Source organism: Clytia hemisphaerica, unplaced genomic scaffold (assembly GCF_902728285.1).
Source record: "Clytia hemisphaerica strain Z4C2 unplaced genomic scaffold, Clytia hemisphaerica genome assembly, whole genome shotgun sequence".
Taxonomy (NCBI): Eukaryota; Metazoa; Cnidaria; class Hydrozoa; order Leptothecata; family Clytiidae; genus Clytia; species Clytia hemisphaerica.
This window is the reverse complement of record NW_027103512.1, coordinates 1,803,041-1,825,251: the sequence shown is the minus strand read 5'-3', so window position 1 is coordinate 1,825,251 and position 22,211 is coordinate 1,803,041. Positions and strand designations below refer to the sequence as shown.

The following is a 22,211-nucleotide window of genomic DNA, read 5'->3' as shown; positions in this document are numbered from 1 at the left end:
AGAACTTTCAGAACAAGGCGAACCCAAAAAAATTTTTTGTTTCTGGTCCACCGGCCGGGTGAAAATTTATTTCGTCGTCACCCGGCCGCATTTTTTTTTCGTACATCATCGTTAGGGTTAGGGTTAGTTTGTTTGTTTAGAAAACTTTCGTGAATCAGTCTTTGAGGGGTGTGATTTATCGCACATGATATTTTATATTCTACTGTAAAATGCACGCCTAGAAGTCACTTGGAATGAAGGGGTTATCCTGATCATTGTTATAGAAATAAAATTTTATTCATCTCAAACTAAACCCTGCATTGTTTTTGTTAATTCTTGCTTGCAACTCAACTTTTAAGAATGTTTTTTTTTATATACAACTTGGTTTTTATAGAAGAATTATACTGATTTGCTGAGTAAAATAAATAGAAACATTCACAAAGTGGGGACTTTTCAGTAAGTAAACAGCTTTGTTTTTATAAAAGGAATCATGCTGACTTGTGAGTAAAATAAAAAGAAACATTCATAAAGTGAGGATTTAAAAAATTGGGGAAATGTTTCTCTCACTCTACTTTTTTCTCAAAAAAGTTCACTTCGTAATCACAGTTTGGAGCCTTTAGCAATTGAAGATAAATATTCAAAATGAAAGAGAGTGCCAGTTCTTAGAGATATTGTAACACAATTGAAAATATAAACGATGAAAATTAAGTATTTGAATAATCGCATGCCTAGACCACCGTAAATCAAAATCTAGGCGTACGATGATCACACGTGAATTTTTCTTATGCCGAAGCCTGTAGCAGTGTCAAGTTACTACAGATTTAAGGTAAAGAAGACCATCATTTTAACTTCTACGAGTGCTTTAAAAAATCGAGTTTTGAGATCGAAATTTAGCAAAAAAAAATTTTTTGCGGCCGGCCGGGTGAGTGTTTTTTTCGTCACCCGGTGGACCGGAAACAAAAATATTTTTAGGGTTCGCCCAAGAGCAGCTACACCAATGCTCACTCTCTGGAAATCTCTTGTTCTTCCAAAACTCGAATATTGTTCTCAACTCTGGAACCCATGGCTAAAATGTGATATACAAAGTCTTGAAATGGTCCAGTGGAGCTTCATTCGAAAAATCATTCACCCTGAAAAATAATACTGGTCAAGATTGAAGGCATTCAAGCTTTATTCGCTAGAAAGAAGACGTGAAAGATACATGATCATCTACACGTGGAAGATCCTTGAAAACCTTGTGCCTAATATCAACCAGTCAGACGGGTTAAGACCTGTTTTCCAACCCAGACTTGGAAGATTGTGATTTGTGAAAGCCCGAATCACAGGAACATCAGTTGCCCTACAGTCAATCCGACATAATTTCTTATCAACCCGTGGGCCAATCTTGTTCAACTCCCTCCCTAAAGAACTGAGGAATTTAAGTGGATGCCCTGTGCTAGAATTCAAAAAGAAGCTAGACAAGTTCCTTGTTTCTGTTCCGGATGAACCTTCTGTTCTAGGTGCAACAACAAATGCTGCATCCAACTCAATCAAACATCAAATCAATAATCGGCAGGCGGACATTGGATTGTTCACCTAGATGGAAGACCATCGAAAGCACTTCCAAGTATTCCAAGTAAGTATTTCCATAGGAGGTCTTTTGACATTTCCAGGATTTTTATTTTGTTTGTTTTGAGTTTTTTTTCCAAGAGATGATTACGGTAACCAAGCATCAGACACCTAATATTTCCTTTTTCATTGGGTAAGCTTGTTTATATTTATTCAAAGGGCTCAAAGAAAATTATTGGAGTCAGTTTCCCGGACCCAAATTAAAACTATCAGTGGGTTAAAAGTTATTCTGAAATTTCCAATGGACAAAAGTTTAGTTTTATTCTTTCGCCTTATTCCTCATTGAAAATTAAGCTTATTCCTTGCCAATTTCAAGAATTATTTTGGCTAGCTTTAATAAGAAAAGGGTGTACTTATTGTCAAAGCTCTTGTGGATTATTAGACAATCACTTGTGTTCTTATAAAATGTCATAAAAACAGCAGAAAGAGAGAAAAAAAGAGATGTCTTTTATATTTCATATTGTACTTATATGAGGTGAAGGCAAACAGGTAATGTTAATACTAAAAATAATTCTTTCAAATAGCATGGAAGTAGTTTATGATAATACTGTGTGTACCCATATGTTCATAGAGTCTGCTAAATTGATTGGGTTGCGTGGGTGCGTGGGTCAATATTTTTGCATGGGTCATTTTTTAGCATAGGTCAAAAATTTTGTGTTGGTCATTTTTGCGTGGGTCAAATTTTTTGCATGAGTCAAATTTTTTGAGTGGTTCAAATTTTTTGCACGGATCATTATTTTTTTGCGTGGGTCAAATTTTTGCGTGGGTCAAAATTCTCTCTGTTATTCAAAAAAGTGTCTTCTCTTGAAATTCGAACTAGTCACATCTAAAGTTTTGGATGTGTTTTTACATAACACGTTTTGGTTAATTTTGCATAGCTGTACAGTTCCATACTTTCTGTATATGGTGAATTTGTTCCAAAGTATCATTTTATAAGTGGAATTTTCCCTTTTGGGAGATTCCGTCCAAAATTAATAGTTACGTTTTGTATATACTTGAGAATGGCCAAAAAAATGTACACAATCAAGCGGCTTTATATTTTTTAATTCTGCTGTCTGAACACGTCAGCTTTTATAGCTTCTTATAGCACCCTTTAATCTTTTGGGTTTCCTTTGAGTATTAAAGAACAAAGCAAATGGCGACAAAATCTGAAAATTTTTCTACAAAAGTTCTATTCATTAGGCGAACGATTACTAAACAATTTAATCGTTGTTGATTATTTCGTCCACCCTACTTGAAATTTCTTTGATTTAGGTACATTATAGGCCAATTTAATAAATGTTGTAAAGGAGTAAAAGTCAAGTCACGAATAAAAAATTAAAAGACAGAAGAAATAAAGACGCTTTTTTTCAAAGCAAGAGAAAAAGGAGGAAAAAATTCAATAGAAAGGAAAAAATTCAATAGAAAGGAAAAAATTCAATTTAAAGGAAAAAAAGCAATGAATGGTCATATCTCATTTTTGGACCTACCCCGGTGGGGTGGAGGTCCTATAAATTAACCTTTGTCCGTTTGTTCGTCTGTTCGTTCGTTCGTTATTAGCTTTCCTCGTGATTGGCTCATTAGTTTTTTCTGATTTTTTTGCACAAAGATGTGTAACTATAAACCCTCGAATGTGACGGAGCCCGATTTTCGAAAAAAAAATTTTGGGGCAAATTTGGGCCAAAAAACAGCTAAAAAACGGGTTTTTTGGACTTCGTGAAAAATTGGATCATTAACTTTTTCTGATTTTTTGCATAAAAGTAGGGTACCATCATAGATAAAAGATGGCTCAAGCAGATTTTTTCAAAAAAATTTTGTTGGCTGAAAAAACGCATGTTTATCTATAAGAATCACTATTAATAAGCATACATCAATGTTCTTAGCCAAATTACTCAATTTTTTGCTCACAAAGTCTTGAACATGAAAGAATATTTCAAGAGCATGAAATTTTGGTTTCTAAACGTTTTTTATAAGAAACAAACGACTAATTTTAATAGATTGTCACTATTTGTGTTCTGGATGATTGTTTGATGGTCACGCTCACGTAGATATCAATTATATATTTGTTAAATGCATAACCAGGTAGGTCCATAAAAGTATCACTTGTTTTGCTTAAAGTTATTTATTTCCACGACACTGGAATCCTGAAATATAGCATATTAAAATTCAAAAGTGTGTCTAAAACAATTAGACGGGTGTGTTGATTCTGTATTAATATTATAGTAAATAAGTGCAGCTATGCAAAATAAACCACAACGTGTTACATAAAAACAGTGTGCTTTTGTTTAGTTTTCATAGATACACAACACTTTTTGTAAGAAAGCTAACTTGAAAAGTTTAATTTGACTTTATAAGGAAGGCTCAAAACTAATGGTCTGAGAAACTAGGAATTGTCAAGGAACTGCTCAGGCTGAGAATAACAAAACAAGTCAAGTCACAGAGAATTAAACTTGAATTTGCACACATTTACAAAGCCTAAACACAAAGATAACAAAATGTTGATGAAACTATGTTCAATAAACGTAGAAGCATTTTAGTCCATTATTTTAGTCCATTGTTATACTTATACGTAAGTCACATACTTAGCAAATTTAATCTTAACAGTTTAGTAAATAAGGAACTGGATAAAGAACTATGAGGTTGAAATTCTCTCGAAAAATAAAGAACTCCAGGCTTGGAGCCAAGTCAAGGTTCCTTATAAAAAAACTGTAACTACTGTAAGTCGAAAATTTTGAGCAATTTTAATTTGACCAAAAAAAAAAAAAAAGTTAGCTAACTCGAAAATTTAAATTTGGTAAAAAAATGGAGTTAACTAAAAAATCACCAAAAAAATAGTGACCCACGCAAAAACTTTGACCCAGACAAAAAATGTGCTGAGATTTGATTCAAATAGTAATTGTTTTATTTGACCTAGCTTGTGGACAAGTCCATTCACGTCTATGTGGCCAAACTTCAAACCTTCCTTATTGCCAATACCAATTAGATTTTCGATATCAGGGAAGGCTTCATTAGTCATATATATCTCTAGTTGGTACTCTCCTAATGAACCTGAAAATATCTACCAGCGTAACTTTTCCCTTCCAAGGATTGCAGGTTGATTGGTGTTATGTGTTATGTTTATGCTGACAACTTTAATCAAACACAAACTCAAATAATTCTTGATATGCGTAAGTCATTTTTCTAGCGGAAACACCCTAAAAAAGCCGGGATTTGACCTCTCTCTGTACTAAAAATAGAAACACAGAGGTCAAAAACCGGCTTTTTTGGGTGCTTCCGTTAAAAAATATGACATCATCTTGACTTATACATATCAAGAATAACTAAATCTAAATCATAATATATTCATTATCTTTGAGTTGAGCAAAACAAACACATGATAAAAAATACCTCAATTTATTTTTTCTTAGAAATTCAGCACACAGTATTGGTTTTATTTTGATTTTGTTGTGTTTTTTTTTCCTCTTTTTTTGTAATTTTTAAGATTTCGCTAGTAATCTTTTCTGAAATAGATTTCAGAGAATTTTAGATACACTATCAAGTTATCCCAATTTCTCATTTTTACAATAAAGTTTTCTTGTTAAAAACACTGGAAAAACTTCCGAAAAATCCTGTTGAAATTGGCTTATACAGGGGAATCTTCTCAATTCTGAATATCGCATGGGGAAAATTAGCTGGGAGACCCGTCTACTCTGTTCGTGTGATTTCAAATTATAGCATTTAGTTAAAACGAATAATAATATAATAGAAATAACAGATTAGCCAGGTATTTTTGTAGATGCCAAATCTGGCCGCAGAATATTGTATTATACAATTGTTGAAATCACGTGGTATTATTGTTTTGATTGGAAGTGCGCAAATCTTATTGGCTAACCTTATCTACAGCTTTTTTGGCACGAAATTCAAACCAAATGTAAACAAATTCAAACTGGGTCAAAAATACCATACTCTCAATGAGTTGATGGGAGCTGATGGGATTTTAGCTTATGTAGTATAAGTTTGAATAGAGAGTATGGATCTCCAGACTACGGGAAAATGAATCTGACCCATAATTCTTCAAGCTGAAACCATAAACTTGATTCCATAGTAAACCTATTTTATTTTATAGAAACTGTTTTACAGATAGAACACAAATCAAAAATAATAATATTAAAGACCAAATTAGCGATCATGACAACTGATACTGTAAAAAGAGTTGCCATCAAAAAAGATGGATATTTTCATATCTTGTATCAACTGAACACGGTATGTGATCATTCTTTATTTGTTTTTTTGACAACTTTTGCTATTCTTTGCAGTGGACTCTCGCTTATTCGAACTTCTAATTTTTCTGTAATTTGAACAAACGAGACTTTGCATTCAACTTCAAGTTAAAAAGAGTTGACTTTATTTGTTGCTAGCACAGTGTTTTATTGATCAAAATTTTATTACTTTCCTTGGTAATGAAAAAAAATCATTGAGAAACGTGTGAGACTTTGAAAATTAATAGAAAAACTACAATAGACTACATGTTTTTTTTTTATAAGCAAGTGTCTGCCCCTACATCAGGCTCGCATTATGCTTAGCATTATTGTTCTCAAACAATAGAGCCATTGTTTGGGTACCAAAAACTGAGCCTACATATGCTTATAAACGAAAAAACATGTAGTTTCTATCAGTTATTGATAAAGTCTTAACCTTATGTGTTCATCTTTTTAGACTTCTACACTGAGTGAGGTGGTGAAAGATATCTGTGCAAAGTATTCATTTCATTTTTTTTGCAGCAAGATTATTATCATTTAACAACCAAAACTTAAGGCGTACAAACTTTTACAAGCACAATGTTTTACAAGCACAATGTTTTTTGAGGCTGAAAAATCACAAAATGCACAATATTTTTAACTTTTGAAATTTCATGAAAAAAAATTTTTTTTGCAAGCATTAATTTTCCCAAATCAAGACATGAAAATTAAACACAAAAAAAGTTGCTTATACATTTTTTTATAAGAACATCCAAAATTTTTGAAGCCTTCGGATGTTCTTAACTTTTGTAGTTTTAAGCCTAAAAATGTTCTTAATATGTTCTTATTTTTGCCATTCTTTGGGTATTTTTGTCCATATTCCTAAGAAATTCGGTTTATAGAGTCCGCAAAGCCTTAAAATGTTCTTAATTTGCTGTTAACATTTTAGCCATTTAAGTCTTATGTTCTTGTATAGTTTATTCTTATAAAAAATATGTAGAGCCTAAAGTACTACATTTCTAAATTTGAGCTTGATCTAGCCTATAATAATAATTCTAAACTATTCGTTTTTCATGACAGCATGGTTTTGAATTTTGACTATTTTTTATCAATTTATTTTTCAGATGGACGTTGAACAGACCTGAGCAGTATGCACTGCAGTACTTGGACTCAAAACTCTACATTACAGAGGAGGTAGAGATATACCATTTGAATACCTCAACAAGGGAGAAATTTTTGCGGACAAAATTTTTCGCGGTTTTTTGACAAATTTGCGATGATCAAATTCCGCGAAAACACAAATATCTTCAGGATTCAAAAAATTACCTCTGAAATTGTCTTTAAAGGGCAAAATAGGCCATATTATGAACAGAAAACTCTCTCAACCGCAAAATTAAATTCTTCAAAACTTCTGATTTTTGAGCTGTGAACTGCAAAATAAGATTCCACAAAATTTTTTTTCCCTTAAGATACCCTCTATGGATAAGTTTTTAAAAATTATATTGCTGTGACCTAATTTTTCAAACATATCAATAACATTTTTGACCCTTCTGACTTTGGTCCATATCAAAACCTTATTTTTTCCAACTCAAGGTTAAAAACTGTACAAAATAAAAGTGTGAACCCCCCTCAAAGTCATCTAGAAGTCTTTTGACAACAAATATATTATAATCTCAAACTCAGTGCCAAGGGGATGTATCTTTAGTATCTTTATATTTAAAAGATATTACTTTGTGGAATTATTTTACCGTCAATTGGGGTTACTTTCATGAGTGAGGGGTAACTATCATCACCTCCTCCAATCAGCAGAATTTTCTGTTTGGGATTTGTACATTAAGCTAGAATGAAAACAAGTCATGCTATGACTTGCTTATCTTAATAAATTGAGAACCAGAAAATGTTGGGAGGTGATGAAAGTTACCCCTAGCTTATGAAAGTAACCCATTGACGGTAGCTGGTAGTTGATCTTTTCTCTTTTTCACCTTTTAGAATCGTGCTGAAATCAGAGATGGTGATATTTTAACAGTCACTTTTAATGTGGTATGTATTTGAGCTCTCCAAGAAAGACTAGAGTCTTCTTCTGGCTGAACTTTGCTTTTTGATGATTTTTTATGATGCTGAGTCCAGTGAAGTAGACTAGGAGCATTTGACAGGTTGCCATTTTGGAAAAGGTATATTTAAAATCCAAATAACAAAAAAGCTACTCGAAGTTGAAAAATATAATTAAGAATGAGTAACAAACATCAATAACAGATTTTGAATCCTTTATTTTCAAATAACATTGTTTCGTTCTTTTTTTACCTGGCAAAAACAAAAAAAATCTAGTGGACTGTTTTACAGTCCCCCTAGGCAAAAGCATATTACCATATACTACCGGGCCACTTTATCGTGCCATCCAGTCTATAAAAAAGCTTTTAAGTGGACCCCGGGCTATCCAAGAACTTGCTAATTCACTAAACCAAAGAGTGAAAAGGTGCTAAATGTTTCTCTTTAGTCTGATATTCAAACCTGTCTAACATAAGCACATAAAAATTTAATTCTTTCTTTCTGTTTATTGTATCACTCTTTCTCAAGGGTTTCCGTTGGCTTCTTTTTTCTTGCCATTTTATAAAAAAACATATTGGTGTCAGATGTCTTATTTAACAGCAGTTTTCTGTCTGCAATCACCCAGTTGATGTATACACCATTTCCACCTTTGCAGTAAAGCTGGGAGCAAACCTTCAAACATTGTTCTTCAAACATCGTGACGTTTCATGTTTGAAACAATGTTGGAAAATGCCGTACAAACCATTCAACAAGAAAGTTCAAATGTTTGAAGAACCGTGTTTGATGGTTTGCTTCCAGCTTAAGAGGGTTTTGGTCAATTGACTATCTAATCTTAAGGTTTCTATTTTCACAAAACCTAGTTGCGACTACTGATATCTTGATATTCCTACAAGATATTCCGTCTTCTTTATGATTTGCCTTTACTTTGAACACTCTTTTTATCTTTAGGAACTTGCTGCTGCAAGATTCTTATCAGATATTGAACAACCAGATCAAGCTATCAAAAGGAAAGCCCTGGATGAATTGGCCGGCATTACTGGGCCTGGCCAAGCTGAAGATTCTATGTTTGCTAAAGAATTTGTTCAAAGAAACGGAATAACCGCTCTTGTGCGGATTATTGAGAGCGTTGGAGAGTATGCTTTGTTCTGTTGTTCTTTTTATTATTGGACACGATAATTTTTGAGCAGATCTTAGAACCGTTTACTAAAGAATGGTTAAAATGCTGGTAAATGAGATAATCTGCTGAAAACAAAGTAATTGCTGACGTCAACAAAAATTTCGGGGCCACACAATAAAAAAATTTTTAATTCTCTTTTTCAAAGTAGACAAAAATTATTCAAGGAACTTGCTTAGAGAAAAATACAAACTCAAGAATTTGACGTCATCAAAGAGAATTTAATTCCAAACATCACACATTATGAATAAATTTTCAACATTTCAATATGTTGTAGAAATAATGCTAGAGCTTCTCTTTCCTTTCTAGGCCAAACGATGTGATTGCACAAAGTATGGCTGCATTGCAAGAACTCTTAGAACATGGTTTCATATCATGGGATCAAAGCGTTAATCCAAAATTTCTGGACAAGGTTTGCCTGATTCTCTATAAGTAACCTGTCTAGCATGTTGAAATAATAAACTCATAGGGCCAAGATCTTGATCCACCAGTAGTATACAATTTTGAAACACATCGCAGGATTTAAGTCAATTCACAGAGTAATAAGTACCTATGGGTCATTGTAGTCTTTTATTTAGATAGAAATGGATCAATGGACGGCCGTATAATACAAAAAAAAATGAGGGTTAATTTTTCTCTGTAATCAGGCTTGTTGAGGCAATCTTTTCACCTTAGTTAGACAGGGTATTGATGCCTATACATTCTTCATTCAAATGGCAGAACAGCTTGCAAAGTTACCATATTGAGACAATCTTTTTACTGGGATGGCTAAATTTCCTTCGTGGAAGTGACTATTTATAAAGAGAGAGAAGAGAGAGAGAGAGAGAGAGCAGCGAACCCTCCAATATCATCAGACCGATAGATAGGTAGATAGGGAAATCACAGCGCTTACCAGACATTGCACTCTATTCATTGCACTTTCTATTGTACTCTAGACATTGTACTGTATTCTGTATTTATAAATGAAAGATTTACAAATATCAATAATGTTGCATATTGTTTCAACATTTCCAGGTTTTGGCATTTGCAAATAAGCCAGACGGAGGAGATCCCAGAGTGATTCAAAAAGCTCTTTCATTGCTTGATAATATTGTTACTGTTAGGTAGGTTTATTAAGTATTTTACAACAGAAGATTTTTGCAATCAGTATTTTTGGAGCTGCTCGTAATATGCATTACTACAATCAGTGACAAAATATTTGGCACAAAAGGGAAATTCACCGGGGTGTTTTGAAACCACAATCGATTTGTAAGTGCTCTAAAGAAGGTTCGAAGGGTAGAGTTTTAACTCTAACTTAACTCTTAAGACTTAAGACCTTAGGATCTGAGGATCGAAAAGTTCAAAAATGGTCCAGTAGGGCTTGAAATATAGCCTAGAAACCATTAAATCCCTCCCAGACCGAAATATTCGATGAAATCAAGTTGAAGGCCTGAAATTGACATTCTTGCTCAAACTTCAATTTTCGAAAAATGGTAAATTAGCCAAAAGTGCCAATATATTATGGCATGATTGTAGTGTCTTATGAGGATATCCACTTAAAAAGAGTAATGGGTAGAAATTTCTCACCACACCGGTGCTCATCATAGTGAATAAGAATATTTCTTTTCAATCTATTTTGCCACCCAAATTCTATAGTATGCACTGGCCCAACAGAATAGACAAGCTACAGAATTCTTCTTCTATTTTTCAGTAAAACATTGTTTGTATTGGTGATGAATAAAGTGGTCATCGAAAATATCATCCATCAATTGAAAAGGTAACACAAGAATATTTTGATTCCTGCATCTTATTTTGATTTTTCCGAATAGATATATAAAAACCAGATGGTTGAAATACAGAACCCATCAACCCATCAACAATCAGTGGTGAATTAATGCGTTATCCATTTTTGCTAAACGTTATATTTTCTGACTGATTTTTTTCATTTTTCTCCTTATTGCTATCTAACTTTCATCATCAGGTAGGTCCATTCAGCATCTAGCTTGTTTAGAATAGAAATATATATCTTGTAAAAACCAGATGGTTGAAATACTAAGTACGGACATCCAACTAACACTCGAACATCAGACAAAGCAAAGCCAAATTTCTCTTTCAAAATTTTCATTTAAAAGAAACCCCGAAATGAACATTTTTCCCAGTTCATTTCGTTCGTCCTATTTGAAATTGTTATTTCGAACCATGAAATATTATAGCAAAATTTTCTTTTCATAGTAACGACCCACAACTCCAATTGAGTGCTGTTTCTCTGATCAACAGTATCATGGCAAGAATGGAACACGAAAATCGAAAGGTACCTTTTCATTGTCTATTACTTCTTGTTGAGTTGAACTCTCATTCATCAGAAGAGTTGAGAAGCATCAGAATCGGATGCATATATCGTCGCTGTATAATAAGAGTGCCTTATGTCCATTTTTGACATTTTGAGGAAATAGCATTTTTCCAAGGGGCTAAAAAGCTATTCTTAGTTCGTCCATCCTCACTTTAAGGTATAAAAATAATTTTTCCAAGAGTATTTTTGCAAATTTAGCCATTTTCCAGGGGGTATTTACACATTTTTTTGACTTGAAAAGGTTCGTCCGCCCCCCTGTATGGTTTTTTAATGGAACAGCCCAATAGGCTGGATATCCAAGCTGTAAATTATGTTCTTTTTTTAATGTTTCTGCTCTTTAAAGCTCTTGGATTACTTAGTTGCTTTGTAAACCTAAGGTTGGCAGATTTTTAGCTTTGCGCAATATTTCAATTGATTGAAATGCGCATGTGCTGCCTTCTTATATTGGAAGGTACATCAATTTAATGTTTTTCAGTGTTTGGTTTCTCAGTTTTTTAAGCTTACCTTTTAAAGATTCTGATTTTTCTTGAAGTTTTAAACTCGATGTTTATTTTTCTATTCTAGAAATTCTCAAACGGTCTGGTATCCAAAGGCTATACAGAAATTCTTCAAAAGGTAGTATACCTTAAAGGAAGAAATTTTGGCGAAATTTAGCAAATTTGGCGAATTGCCTAAAAATTTCACCAAATTCGCCAAAATTTCTTTCCGCCAAATTTAAATTTCTTTCAATTTATTCTCTATTTCACCTAAAAACCCTTTTTTTCCTCTTTTTCAGCTAAAATATTGAACAAAAATGTGTCGTTTGCCAAAATTAATTCTCACCAGATTTTATCAAATCGCCAAAATATAAATTCCGCCAATTGCACCAAAATTGGTAAATGGGCTCATTCACCAAAATTTCTTCTCGCCAAAATTTCTTCTCTTTAGGTAGTAGGTTCATAACTTGGTGAACTAGAAAGCTTATTATCTAGTTCCTTCCAAGCTGGCACACAACGTCTTTTTAACATTAATCTAATGTTACATTATAAACGTCAGATGAACGTTATTATAACGTTCTGTGAAAGCTGGGTTGTTAGTTTTGTGACTGTAAAAACCAATTTGTTGTGTGATATCTTGTCCACCCTGTATTGGTTTAGATTCTGCAGAAAATTAATTTAATGACTTTTAAACTCATTATTCTAAACCTATGGCAACCCATATGAAACATTATATGCATCATGTAAAGATATATCCTTGCAACCATGGATGACTCAATTGACGTTATTTTTGTGAATAGGGAAAATTTTAAGCTGACAGTAATGAGTTTTTTCTAACATTGATGAATTCGGGACCCTAGTAAAATCTTGGGTGCTTGAAACAAGCCAAAAATCACCTTTTAAGGGTGGGGCACGGATATCATATTCATTTACAATTAGATAGGCTAACTTCTCATAGATTTTTCGTGGAAGTGTGTCCAGTTTTGAAGTCGACCATAGTCCGCCATGTTGTTTATTTTATCTTACATTTTCGAACGTTTATTTGTTCAAAACATTCGAATCACGCTGTTAACGACCATAATTGAAAACAGGATGGTGGACAAGCGTCCCTTTTTCATGGGAAGTCCGATCCAGTCAAGTAAAAATCAGTGGGGGCTTATAGTCAAACTTTGCATGCTTCAATCAATTACTCCTGTCTTTTTTCCTTTACCCAGGTGATCAGTACATCAGCACCACTGTCAAGCGAGATGAACCATCAATTGTATATTTATCAATCGTTATTGCTCAGCATGTTGGAACCACTACTGAACACAAAACCAGATCCTCATGATACAGTATGGTTCATCCTTTAAATTCACTTTTGCAACAAAGGCTCATCCTTTTCAATTTAAAGAAATGAAGCTAAATTTTTTTTACCTGCTATAAGAACATTAATTTACAAACATGAGAAGTTTGGAAAATGTTTCGAGAAACGAAAAAAACGTCAAATTTATTTTTCAATAAACCTGTAATAAGGCCTAATAAGGCCTCTCTTGTCTCACTTTATCGTTATGGATTGCCCCTGTGGTTTGCAAATATATATCTTAAGGTTTTGACAGCAATTTGGTGTGTTCCTGGTGGGTTCTTGTTGCCTAGGTAACCAGCCCTTCAAATCTTCAGAACACATCTTTCAAGGAGACGGGGTATAATCAACAAGAAACCGATGTACATGAACAATTTATTTTAACGGTTTGATTATTTTCTTTATTTAGGAGTTGAACAACGACCTGATGAACATTTACAACATCGCGTTCGACTCTGCAAGTAAAGAGAGAGCTTTGGGAAGACCGGACTTCAAAAAACTCGGTTTTGAGGTAGACAATTATAATTAGCTCTTACTCAGTTGAAATTCAAATGGTCAATCTTTTTATTTGAATTCAGTACTTTAATGGGATAAACTTTCACGGGGATTAAATTTCGCGGATTTCGTGGAAAATTTGCGAGATTAAGTCCCAATGGAAATTTGGATTGGAAGGGCCTCATCTGCGAAATATTTCTAATCAAAACTCAAAATATGTCAAATAAATACTATTTGAATGGTTACTTGCATCAAAGAGGCGCAAATAATGTGTATTTCAACAATCAACATGCATGATTTGACAGTAAAAGTCATAAAATCGTGGCCCAACCGCGAAATTTAATCCCCGCGAAAGTTTATCCTATTAAAGTAAATCTTAATGATAAACAGATTCCAATGATCTTGGAAAAAAACTCATTTTTCGGATGAGGGTTTTAAACATGAAAAACAACAGTTCAATAAGATGTTACATTATTCTGAAAGATTGGGGGAACATTTTATGGTATAAATTCTTATTACAGTAAGGTGAATAAATTTCGATGCACAAATCTCAAACCCATGTATAATATCTTCCTCTGATTTGGATTTGAACAAAATCTGAGGATATCAATTTCTCATTTTTTGAAGAACTGCCTAAATTTGTACTGACAAATGGCGAGATTATGTATCTGGAATCCTCTACGGCTACGGTTCAAGTGGCCAGGGAAATGGCGAGTAAGGCAAAATGGCGGGTGAAAGCAAGTTCGATATTTGACGTACGGCATTATGTCTACTTTGCTTATACGGTGTTTTTCGTGTTTTTCCCGTATAGAGCAAAGTAGACAACGACATGTCGCCTTTGGTGACGACCCGTATGAGCAGCCCCGCAACTGTAGCCGTACATTATCTCCGATACATAATCTCTCTCTCTAAATCTTAAAATGCAGTGGTAAGACATTGTGTCATTTCATTAATTCATGAAAATTAAACATTTTTGTATTTCCTGGATTCTTCTTTTGGTAGAACGGTGATCTTCCATTGAAAGACTTTGAAGAAAGTCCACCAGGAGTGTTGGCTTGTGAAGTGATGGTCTACTTCGCTTCAAAACATCAAGATCAATATGTGAAGGTACACGCTTTAAAATTCACCAATCAAACAACGCGGTCTTTGAGGAGACTGGTATAATGAAAATACAAGAAAATTTCTTTCAATACAACTGTATCGAAAACACAAGCGTAGGAGCGCTTTTGTATCCTTGCATTGAAATTATAAAGTACTCTGAAGTACTGTCAAATTTAGTTAAGCTATTCAAAATGCCTTAATTAGTTAGCACTCCATCTCAGAGATTCACAGAAATTTCTTTCAGTTTTTTTTAATGGCAGCCGGAAAAATGCTATGTTCGTCCAAAGAAATTTTCTTCCTTTTTTTTAATTCCTTACCAGTCTCCTCAAGATGCTGACCGCGTCGCCAAAAGTTTGATATGTGTATTATAAAGAGTTTTATCTCATGAAGTCATTATTATATCCACTGACCTTTATATATCCCTGGACCAAGTTTCTCAATCCCGGCCAAGCAAAACCTTTGATCGGAGTTTTTTGAAAAGTGGTACCCTAATGGCGGCACTACTCAGTAGCGGTGTAAATGCATCGAGAGCGCTAGATCTACTTTTGATGATGTAGCGCTGTTACACGTTAATTTTTAACACTGCAATATATGGCAGTTTATTTGTAGCAAAATTGTAATTTTACTATTTAACCAAAATTTTACTATTCAACGAAATATTTCACTATTTAGTGCCAACGAAAATATTTTAGTGCCAACGAAAATATTTTAGTGCCAACGAAAATATTATGGTTCAACCAAATTTTACTATTCAACGAAATATTTTACCATTCAGCAAAATATATAACTGTTCAACGAAATATTTCATTATTTAGTGCCAACCAAAATATTATGGTTAAACCAAATTTTACCATTCAACGAAATATTTCTATAGTCAAAATTTGTGCCAACGAAAAAATATTCGTTCAACCAAAAACGCAGAACACTGTTTTTCCGGTCCTTGTATTACACGCAATGATCCGCACATGTGAGACGTGAGAACTCCGACCTGAGGAGTTTCATTAATTTCCAAGAATTTGCTCAGTTGGTGTCCTGTGGTTATGTGATGGTTTTGAGTTAAAAGAGGAAGTGAATTGATGGATTAAAGCAAGATTAATGTTTCATAATTTTTTCTTTTTGGTTGAGCATTATTCTTATTTTTCTATCGTTCTAAACAACAGGTCTATTGTTCCAAAATCAAAATCTCACCCTGATATTCTTATAGAAACTATTCTTTGAAAGCGCGAAAGAAGCGTGTTTTATTCTTTTTTTATGGGTCGCGCGGAAGAAAGAACAACACTGTAAATAATGGTTGAAAGAAAAATATTTTGTTGAATGGTAAAACGTTTGTTGAACACTTATATATTTTGTTGAATGGTAAAAAATTTCGTTGAATAGTAACATCTGGCTAAACCATAATATAGTGAAATATTTCGTTGAATTCAAAAATTTGGTTGAACCATAATATTTTCGTTGGCACTAAATAGTAAAATATTTCGTTGAATAGTAAAATTTTGACTGAATAGTAAAATCGCAATTTTGCTACAAATAAACAACCATAGCAATAGGCTTCTTTACGGGTACAATTCAAAAAAAACTTCAATCAAAGATGGCGGATATAGCATGGTCCAGGGATTTATAAAGGTCGGGGATTTATAACCCATGGTTGAAAAACACCTAACTCGTCCGTTTAGTCACAAGAAAAATTGAGAAAGGTTGATTGATTTACGATTATTTTAGTTCTCGACACCCAAATTTCTTCTTTGGCATCAGCTTTGACGGAAAATCAGAGTTGTGGTAGCCATTTGGAACATTTGAAAAATATCTTGAGTCTTTTGTGTACTTCAAAAACGTTGCCACTTTGCAAATTTGCTGACCAAGTTTATTTTGTGGTGTGTTTGAATTTATTTTTTTGTCACCAGAATTTTGTAGATTTAAGACTTAGCTGTTCTCACTTGAAATTTTAACGTCGTCAACAAATCCTACCTCAAAAAATATTGATTTGCGAAAAACTTCAAAGCGGACGCCGATTCCTTTGAAACAAAAGCGAGTTTACGTTAAACAATTCCGAGGGGCGCAGACAGCTATGTGCAGCTAATATGAATTTGAACTACTTTAGGCAAAGCATATACAATTAAGTGTTCCAACAATCCAAAGCCTTTCTATTATTTTTGTTAGCTTTTAAGTTTGAAACGAACATGAACATTATAAACAATAATTACTTTTTTCATGGCTTTGATTGGTATGGGTGAAATGTTCTTTACACCATGTACATTAGTAAATGAAAGAAACAAACAATGTAACTGTGAATTTTATTTCGTCATTTTCATAGATAATTCTTGAGAATTCAGTTCGTGATGAAGAATATCAATGTCCATTCGGTAGATGCACCAAACAGTTGACCAAGATGCTTGCAGAATCGCTCAATGTCGGTGCACCAATATCGGAGACGTCAGAAGAGTACCAGCCCATGTTTTTCTCTTCTCCTCACTGTTTCCAAGAGCTCTACTCAGTGACGGTGCAACTACTTAACAAAACATGGAAAGAGATGAGAGCAACAGCTGCTGATTTCAACAGGGTAAGTGTCTCTTTTGTCTGTACACAGACCCAGTATCTACGACTAATTTCAAAATTCATTGCCGTAGAGGGTCTGTTGTCATTGTCTTTTCTGATTTGAGATTTTTCAAACCGATCGCTGCGATGGAGTGCAGGTGAGAGAGGGGAGACGATGAGAGAAGTGTTGTTATTTATAAATCATATTTCATCATAGAGATCTCCGTCCGGGAATTTTTTTATCAAACAGACAATACGAACAGAGTGTACTACTAAGCGGTAAACATGAGATACACTCTGGTACAAAGTAGTGTCTCTTTGATACTGATACTGATGCTTGCATACTTTTTAATGCTCAAAACCGACAACTGTTTCACTGAACTGAAAATTGTATGGATTTATTTACCTAAACAAAGAAGCTGTTACATTGCTAATTTGTAACTAAACCCTCGGTTTAGCAAACGAAGAGAACACAGACAAAAGACGTTGGCTTTGATCGTCTGTTTTCGTAAACTTTTAAATGAATCAATGCGTTCGCTAAACCCTCTGTTTCACTTTTGTGAGTTTTTGGCTAAATGGTGTGCACCCAGATGCTTGCGAATCATGTCACTCATAAAAATATCTTTCAATGTTGCCAGGCAAATAGGACATCAGTAGGGACGCTGCTAGCGTGTTTCTTTGATATTGAAACTGTCAAACTATAAATAATGTAAAATTGAAAAAGTATAAAGTTTGACAAATGAAAGAAAATTAGCCTAGGTCTATGAGTGAATCTATATGTAGGAAATAAATAAAATCTCTGAATTGAATAGGAATATCTAAGTCACAAAAGTTCAAGTCAAAAGTTGAGAAAAATGTCTAAGTTCAAAAACTAAAAGTCCTAACCTAAGGTGTTTCAGTGAAAGAAAGAAACTTAACCAGCTGGCCAAATGTGAATGTTGTGAAATGATGCAAGCAGGTAAATGAAAAGCTCAAAATTTGTGTAAAAAAAAACAAAATGAACCATGAAATCAAATCCAAAAATCAAATATGTAAGCAGAGGCTGAGACTGAAATGCAGTCTCACCGAGTGCCACATGGAACAATGATAGCCATATTGAATTTATGAAAATTGATGACTAAGTTGCATGATGCTTACTGCCTAGTGGCATTAGCAAGGATGACTTGAGAACACACCTTTTATGCATAAGTCTACCATGTTGGCATGCCAATTCCAACATATGACTAAGCATAATGGTAGCCTGAGAAGTAAGGTCAAGGTCAAAGGTGAAATAAAGTGCTGTCATAAATAATTAGCACTGTTTCTGAACCTTTCATGCTTTTTTGGGGTGTTTTTAGCAAAAACCATTCCCCAGAAACACCTTACCTCTCGAGGTGATGTGTTTTCAGCATTTCCTGTGTTCCTGGGATTTCCATAAATCAACTCTCAATTTTCTCCATAAAATCCAAGCCAAAATGTATTACCTGAAACACCAGCAAGTTACTGAAAGTCTTTTTGTCGGTGTTCCAGGTGTTTTCAAGCCGATTTTGAAGATCTTGCAGTGCCCTGTCTGAACCAATCAGATAAAAATCGGGTTTAAAATCGGGTTAAAAATCAGGAAAAAATCGGGAAAATTTAACCAGTCGGGACTTTTTTTAACAGTCGGCTTCAACAGGACTTTCGGTGTTTTTAAAAACTTTGAAAACTAAACCATTCGTGTTCAAAAGTGTTTTCTGCAAATCAGGCGAGCAATGTGTTTTTAAAGACATGAATGCTTCAGGCTCATAGGCATAAACTTAGCACACGCAGCAGCAAATTCATGAAACAATTGAAAGAAATGAACGGTTTTTTCTCTCTACCTTTAAACCAAATGGTGTGACATTGAACTGTTTACATGTTTCCAAGAATGAGATACGATACAGTAGTGATATGTGATACATTTAACAGCACAGCGAAAATAAGAATTTATTCTAGCCAAAGATACATAATATACACACAGCTTACATGAGATTGACATGTTTAAAAGTGAACGTAAAAGTCGATGTATATTTGTGTCAAAAATTAAAGGTGACCATTAACAACACAGTTGCGTAAGCGACGTTTCGACGGTTGTCTTTATCAAGTTGAATCTAAGCGTAGAAAAATGTTATATACAATAATTTGACTGAAAACTATTGTTTATAAAAGCAAAATTGCTTAAAGTTGAAACCTTGGTTTTCACCGTTGCGGTTTTTTTGACACTGCAAAGACTTCGAAATTTCAAGGATCGCGAAAGTTACATCACGTCACTTCATTCAAGATGGCGGATTATTTTGTTTCAGTTAGAGAAGGAAAAGCTGTATCTAGTGTTTTATATAAGATATCTGTGATATCTCATTGTTTCTCTGTTCAGGTTATCAGCGTGGTAAAGGATCAAATCAAACGCGTGTTAAACGAAAAACCAGAGACAATTGATAAATTAAAGGTATGTGTTTGTTATGACAAAACAGAAAGCCATAAATCCATATGATTTAGGAGTCAGTCTTTTAAGGGCAGTTTGGGGCAAGTCCAATAGTATGAAACTTAGATATTTTTTTTTTCAGACCAAAAGTTCTCAGTTCGTTGAACTTAAAAACATATCCAAAAATGAAAAAAATCTAAGTTTCGAACTATTGGACCTGCTCCGCTCTTGAAAAAAACTTGCTCTTAAACTTCCTAAACGTATTAGGACCGAAACCTTAAGATTATCACAAGTCCGTTGAATTGCACTTCTAAAGATTTGAACGTGTCTCCCCAATGTCATGGATTGTCTTTATCCGTCTTTTGACGCTCCTAAAAGAACGACGTGTCGTGTTATTGGTAGTAGGCACAGAGGTGTTATTGGTAGTAGGTACAGGGTGTTATTAATAGTAGGTACAGGGTTGTTATTGGTAGTAGATACAGGGTTGTTATTGGTAGTAGCTACAGGGATGTTATTGGTAGTAGGTACATGGGTGTTATTGGTAGTAGATACATGGTGTTATTCGTAGTAGATACAGGGTGTTATTCGGTAGTAGATACAGGGTGTTATTCGTAGTATGTACAGGGTGTTATTGGTAGTATGTACAGGGTGTTATTGGTAGTATGTACAGGGTGCTATTGGTAGTAGGTACAGGGGTGTTATTGATAGTAGGTACAGGGTTGTTATTTGTAGTAGGTACAGGGTGTTATTGGTAGTAGGTACAGGGTTGTTATTGGTAGTAGATACAGGGTGTTATTGGTAGTACATACAGGGTGTATTGGTAGTACATACAGGGTTGTTATTGGTAGTAGGTACAGGGTTGTTCTTGGTAGTAGATACAGGGTGTTATTGGTAGTACATACAGGGTGTATTGGTAGTACATACAGGGTTGTTATTGGTAGTAGGTACAGGGTTGTTATTGGTAGTAGATACAGGGTGTATTGGTAGTACATACAGGGTGTATTGGTAGTAGATACAGGGGTGTTTTTGTAGTAGGTACAGGGGTTGTTATTGGTATTGTATACAGGGGTGTTATTGGTAGTAGGTACATGGTTGTTATTGGTAGTAGGTACAGGGTTGTTCTTGGTAGTAGGTACAGGGTGTATTGGTAGTAGATACAGGGTTGTTATTGGTAGTAGATACAGGGTTGTTATTGGTAGTAGATACAGGGTGTATTGGTAGTAGGTACAGGGGTTGTTATTGGTAGTAGGTACAGGTGTGTTATTGGTAGTATGTACAGGGTTGTTATTGGTATTGTATACAGGGGTGTTATTGGTAGTAGATACAAGAGTGTTAATGGTAGTAGATACAGGGATGTCATTGATAATGGCTATAAGGTTGTTATACAGGGGGTGTTGTATAGCTTTCTTTCTTTGTGTTATCCTCCTTTTGCTCTACTGACCTGTCGATGTTCTTAAACAATTTGAGACTGGAACTGTTAAAAAACGGCTATAACAGCGTTCCTTCAACAAAATCTCACAGTTCCTTATGAAAAAAAAGTATATAAGAAAGAGAATGTTTTCATAACGCCTCCTACATTTCAGATTCACTCCCTCTCCCTCTCTATTACTTCCTTATTCTTGTCTTCATAAATAGTAAATTGGATTGGCACTCTATTCATGATATGCACCATTGCAATGTCTTCTGACATTACATCATGGACCCAACAGCTGATTGGTTGCAAGTGACGTAAAATCAGTCAATACGTCACTTTCAACCAATCAGCTGTTGGGTTCGTGGTCTTGTCTTCATAAATAGTAAGTCGGATTGGAATGCTATTGATATAGCTGTATGTCAAATTGATTGCAGTCAAGTTAATGAGCAATTATATCATAATTATGTTAATTATGATAATTATGATTATATCCCGTAGTAGCGTCATTAATCCTTGAAATTCATGATTTTGATGTGACAATATATCAACATACAGGTTTTATTTATAAGAAAAGCAGAAGTGGATGTTCTTTACTTTTTGAGTTTTAAGTCTAAAAATGTATTTTCACCATAATGTACTTTTGTCAATTTTCCTAAAAAGTTGTAATTGGGCTTTCCCTTAAAAGCAAAAGCTGCAGAAGATAAATATCAAAAAACGGGAATTTATTATCTTGCTCTTTTATGGTGATCTTTAAATTGAGGGTCAAGATTAAAGGGGAGTGGTGAGGAATTTCGATTTTTAATAAATGGTGGGGGTGGGGAGATGGTAAGGTTTGGACGTTAGACAAAGTAAAATTAAAAGGCTTTGGTGTTCATTGGACGTCTGAGGAAATTCAGTGAACGAAGTAAAACAAAAAAAAGAACGTTGAAACTACTGGCTGATCGGGCCATTCCATTTCATGACCATACAGGGGGTGTGTTGTTGTTTTTCATTTTTCCAGAGGGTAAAAAGTTTTTCTTGAATTTCCAGGGGGTGAACGACTTTAGTTTGTCCACCCTCACTTTAAGACATGAAAAGAATTTTTTCCAAGGGTTCTTTTT

At 34.3% G+C, this 22,211-nt stretch overlaps 1 protein-coding gene across 1 annotated transcript in view; it reads left to right on the top strand.

The window, feature by feature from the left end:
• Positions 1 to 5,649: 5,649 nt before the first annotated feature.
• Positions 5,650 to 22,211, top strand: part of LOC136799319 (engulfment and cell motility protein 1-like) — a 35,740-nt gene continuing 19,178 nt past the window's right edge. Inside the window, exons 1-15 of the mRNA XM_067056023.1 lie at positions 5,650 to 5,808; positions 6,262 to 6,302; positions 6,908 to 6,977; positions 7,773 to 7,823; positions 8,778 to 8,962; positions 9,313 to 9,415; positions 10,018 to 10,106; positions 10,694 to 10,759; positions 11,215 to 11,293; positions 11,897 to 11,947; positions 13,023 to 13,142; positions 13,560 to 13,661; positions 14,648 to 14,752; positions 17,058 to 17,303; positions 19,650 to 19,721. Coding sequence (XP_066912124.1) covers positions 5,734 to 5,808; positions 6,262 to 6,302; positions 6,908 to 6,977; positions 7,773 to 7,823; positions 8,778 to 8,962; positions 9,313 to 9,415; positions 10,018 to 10,106; positions 10,694 to 10,759; positions 11,215 to 11,293; positions 11,897 to 11,947; positions 13,023 to 13,142; positions 13,560 to 13,661; positions 14,648 to 14,752; positions 17,058 to 17,303; positions 19,650 to 19,721 — 1,455 coding nt within the window. The 5' untranslated portion in view covers positions 5,650 to 5,733. The remainder of the gene's footprint in view (positions 5,809 to 6,261; positions 6,303 to 6,907; positions 6,978 to 7,772; positions 7,824 to 8,777; positions 8,963 to 9,312; positions 9,416 to 10,017; positions 10,107 to 10,693; positions 10,760 to 11,214; positions 11,294 to 11,896; positions 11,948 to 13,022; positions 13,143 to 13,559; positions 13,662 to 14,647; positions 14,753 to 17,057; positions 17,304 to 19,649; positions 19,722 to 22,211) is intronic.